The sequence below is a fragment of the Sinocyclocheilus grahami genome, unplaced genomic scaffold (assembly GCF_001515645.1).
Source record: "Sinocyclocheilus grahami isolate Dianchi unplaced genomic scaffold, SAMN03320097.WGS_v1.1 scaffold394.1, whole genome shotgun sequence".
NCBI lineage: Eukaryota > Metazoa > Chordata > Actinopteri > Cypriniformes > Cyprinidae > Sinocyclocheilus > Sinocyclocheilus grahami.
In genome coordinates, this window is record NW_015505573.1 from 1,538,850 (window position 1) to 1,543,075 (window position 4,226).

The 4,226-nt window shown below is 34.6% G+C and overlaps 2 protein-coding genes across 2 annotated transcripts in view; one reads left to right on the forward strand and one right to left on the reverse strand.

The window, feature by feature from the left end:
* The window catches only part of LOC107550275 (serine/threonine-protein kinase Chk2-like), a 16,624-nt gene extending 16,137 nt beyond the window's left edge, over window positions 1-487 (reverse strand). Inside the window, exon 1 of the mRNA XM_016231526.1 lies at window positions 410-487. Within this exon, the coding sequence (XP_016087012.1) occupies window positions 410-487 (78 nt within the window). The remainder of the gene's footprint in view (window positions 1-409) is intronic.
* Window positions 488-1,122: 635 nt separating this feature from the next.
* On the forward strand, window positions 1,123-3,908 carry LOC107550281 (uncharacterized). Its single transcript, XM_016231530.1, has 3 exons — window positions 1,123-1,521; window positions 1,860-1,956; window positions 3,711-3,908. Exons 1-3 carry the CDS (start codon window positions 1,193-1,195, stop codon window positions 3,891-3,893), a joined length of 609 nt encoding a protein of 202 aa, XP_016087016.1. The 5' UTR covers window positions 1,123-1,192; the 3' UTR covers window positions 3,894-3,908.
* Window positions 3,909-4,226: the final 318 nt, after the last annotated feature.

Below are 4,226 nucleotides of genomic sequence, written 5' to 3' on the forward strand. Positions count from 1 at the left end.
TATATATATATGTTTTCTATTTATATTCCATTTAACATCTGGACTTTTTAGGGGTTCAGTAAATCATAAGTTTTAATTGCATCATTTTGCACATAACTTTCCATTTTTTTTCTTCTGAATTTTGGGTGCAATAATGTCTAGCGTCCCATAGCTTCTATAACGTTGATCCTACAATTAAAAAAATACGTAAATGTATAAAATGAATGAATGGAAGACTAAATAAGATAATTTGAGTACACCGCGTGCATACAGCTGCACTTTCAGCGACCGACGAGGAAACTGTTGCTTATTTTATGAGAAATATTCATTGATAGATAATCCACATGTCCGCCAGATCATCTAATGGTGCTTTCCAATCTCCTATCCTAATGCATACCTTAATCAAGTCCTGTTTTTAAAAGCTGCAGACTTGGAGAAGCGGGTTATCATCAGGCCGCGTGAGCCGCTCGTCAAATCTGCCGGGAAAAACCCACTCGTTTCCATCCATGAACTTCCCATAACATCATTCAGCCAATCAGAAGCCAGAGTAGAGGCTCACGGGTAAACGTAGTTTATATAACATTACACGTTAATTTCTTATAATTATTTTATACATTATGTTTTTTTTGTATCGTATCGTATTGTATTATTATTATTATTATTATTATTTTAGTTGAATACCAATTCTCAATATGTCTAGCACCGTGCCACAAAACATAAAATAAAGAGCACATACAAGTGTGGTAAATAGAAAAATGAAAATATAACAAATAAATAAGTGCGGTGACTTCCGTTGTAAAACAAACATAAAAAGGGTTAAAAAAAAAGGTAGTGATTACCAACTTCTCAGAAAATTCTCAGTGCAAATTATGTATTTTATTTTTAATTACTATACAGTGTGGAATTAAATTAAATTAATTATGTAGTAAAACTGTAGCTTTGGTTTAATATTGTGTTTTACTTATTTAAAGCGCGCGCGCACGCACACACACACACACCAATTAATGCATAACATAGTAAACACACAGTGTCTCATTCTAGTAATTACCGTCAACAATCACGGATAACCACAAACCAATAAATATAATACAATAAATTCAAACAAATACGTTGAAGTGTTTTTAAAAATGCAAACTTTTATTTTGACACAGTTGTATTGACCGGAAGTAGCGCGCTAACGTTCTATAAGCCCGCTTTCGTTCTGTGGGTTACCATGATAACGTTATACAGACTCCGGGGTCTGTTAATATCTCACGGATTTAAACACGCAACCAAATTGATATCAAATGAACAACTTCTTAACGTCGTCTTACTTCCGTGTTTCGCTTCAGGAAGAGCTGTCAGCTCTTACAGGAAAGACATTCATGGTGTTTCTCACCGTAAAGCAGTTAAAGGACACTTGACTCTGAACTCTTTCAGCACTGTCACAGTCAACAGACTCTGCTGGAAATGCGGATCTTCAGCTCAATTCTTTTTCTGTCCGTCCTGTAATGTGATCCAGCCTCCTGATGACAAGACGAATTATTTTGACCTCTTGAACTGGTGAGTTAGCTGGTGGTTGGGTTGATATATCATTGTTGTAGTAATGAATGCATTCCCGGATGTTATTCTGTGCCTCCTTGGTCCTGAGCTTATAAAAAGTTGCTTTCTTTACTTACTTTTATTTCTCAAAAGCTACAACATTGTTGTCACATATAGTGTATATGATATAGCCTAGAAGTTGCTGTTACATGATCTGAGTTAATCACACAGATACAGGTTCACAACTGTACACTTCTTGGTTTCAGAAAGAAATGATTTCAGAGCTCATGTTTGGAGTAGATTTGAAATGTCATTGTATTTCAGCTTAAAGCAAACTGAATATGTTTGTCTCTCCTCAGTGAACAAACATTTTCTTGGGACACCCAGAAACTTCAGCAAAGATATGTGGAGCTGCAAAGAGCTGTCCATCCTGATAACTTCAGCCAGAAATCATTGGTAACAGACTATATTATACAAAATTTGTTATATTCCATACAGCCGTACCACACTGCACTATGAATATTAAAAGTGGATGAGCATTTATTGCTTGGAGATACTGTAGGGATGCTATACTATATATATATATATATATATATATATATATATCTATATATATATTTTACCATACTTTCAAAACAAAAATTAAAATAGGAAAAATATGAAAATAATTGAAGACAATGTATTTTACTGAGAAAAAACAAGATTTGGTTTTTAAGGCCTCTGGAAAAGGGGGGTCGTCTTATAATCAGGGTTGTCTTATATTCGGGCCAATACGGTGCTTCTATGCTTAACGAATCACTCCGCTATCATTGACTGTCAGGCGACATCTTGTGACTGAAAACACTTAACCACCGTGTGTTACAATGGAAGACTTCAGCATTAATTTCAACATATATGGAAAAAACAAATCTTTTTAGCCGTGTAATAAGCGGGATAATGTACATCCAGCCAGTTGTTATCTCAGAATAAACCCCTTCAGGCTGATACAAGACAAGTCCTGATCACCCTGTCGGGTTTATTCTGAGATAACAACCGGCTGGATGTGCATTATCCCTTACTTAATTTTTAATTTTAACTTTAATTTAATTGATAATATTTAAAAAAATATATTTTATAGAGTTATGCAATTAGAAATTAAACCAATTTATAACAATGTGAAATTTTATATTAAGGGGTCATCGGATGCTACATGCACTTTTACAAGTTGTTTGAACTGAAATGTGTGTTAGCAGTGTGTGTTTCAAACAGAGAAAAGACATTTATTTGCTTTAACCCCAACCAGCATAACAAGGAATAGACTTTAAATGTACAATAAACATAAAGGAAAATTAAAAACTTTGAAGTAATAATACAAATGAAATCACCAATGGAAATGATGAAGAGAGCACAAGTGTTGCCAGTTCAAATAACCAAATAAAACAAAACTGGTGAAAGATAACAACAGTAAATATCCAAACATATCAGATCAGATCGTAACACTGTGTTTTGAAAGTCACCGGCTTCTAACCCTTTTGCTTTGCATTATATGTTAAACTTTGTACAAGCACACTCTCAGTATCCCTTGTCCATATCTATTTAGATGCTCAGGTAAAAGGTATGCAGCAGATCATCGTTCCTATAAGGCAGCAGACAGTTCTTTGGTGATTGGTTCATGCTTTGCGAGTCCAATTGGGTTTCCTGACAGCAACACCAAGCCGGATGTTGATTCTCTAGGCTTTGGCAACTCTGACAGCTGAAAATGTTTCTCCTCTGCAAGTCATTTCTTTGGTTTCTCACCTCTTATTCCACCTGACGCCTCCCATCACAGCTCAGACCCTCTGCGTCCACCCACACAGCCAGATCCTTCAGGGAAAAAAACCCGACGCAATTATCAGCATTGCTGGGGTTTCGTTTTTTTTTGACGATTCTGCTCATTCCCAAGAGGAATTCCTTACCACAAACAAAGAACATGTCATGATATCTTAAAATAAATGTGGCGACAGTATTATATAACGCTAGAAAAGTTAGAAAACTTGTGCAGAGTATGACTCTTTTTGTATAATACTTCCTTTTTTACTTCATAAAAATCACAATCACAGTATTCTTCAGGTTGTTTCATATTTTGAGGCTTTGTGTATTTGTGCCTTTAGGGGCTGTTGAAATTGTTTTTGTAGCCCGTTAGAAGAATGACTTTAATCTGGAATGAATTTGTGGTCTGATCCTATTTACAGAAAGAGCAGCAATATTCAGAAGAACAATCAGCATTGGTGAACAAAGCCTACAGAACGCTGCAGAAACCTCTGAGTCGGGCCGTCTACATGGTAATTATTTGTTTAGTAAATATTTGTTGTGTATATGGCAGCTGTAGGTTATATACAGTGACCCCAAAAAACTTTTGGATGCATAAGCGATAAGCCACACTAAAACTGAATGCAGAGTATGTGCATTATATATAAAACAGAATATCAAACGAAGTACTGTGTACTTTTAAAGAAAGAAGCATAAACATTTCAGAAAAAGAGGTTTTTAAATAATAAAATAAGACTACAAATGTCAGAAAGAAACAGAAATACAGAAAAAAAAACTAACAATTAAGTAAAAAGCCAATGCCATATACATATTTGACTACTTTTTTTTTATTGTGAAATATTGTCAAATTTATGGTTTTAGCAAGTAAAATCTGTGAATTACCATATACTTTACAGTAAAAAAACACTAAGAAGACATTTCTTTGAAAAAGATGTTTA

Excerpts from the sequence above, each read along its gene's own strand:
- LOC107550281 (XM_016231530.1), top strand. The coding sequence starts at position 1,193 with ATGATAACGTTATACAGACTCCGGGGTCTGTTAATATCTCACGGATTT. Across the intron at positions 1,522-1,859 it reads TATTTTGACCTCTTGAACTG|TGAACAAACATTTTCTTGGG; the intron begins GTGAGTTAGCTG and ends GTCTCTCCTCAG. Across the intron at positions 1,957-3,710 it reads ACTTCAGCCAGAAATCATTG|AAAGAGCAGCAATATTCAGA; the intron begins GTAACAGACTAT and ends TCCTATTTACAG.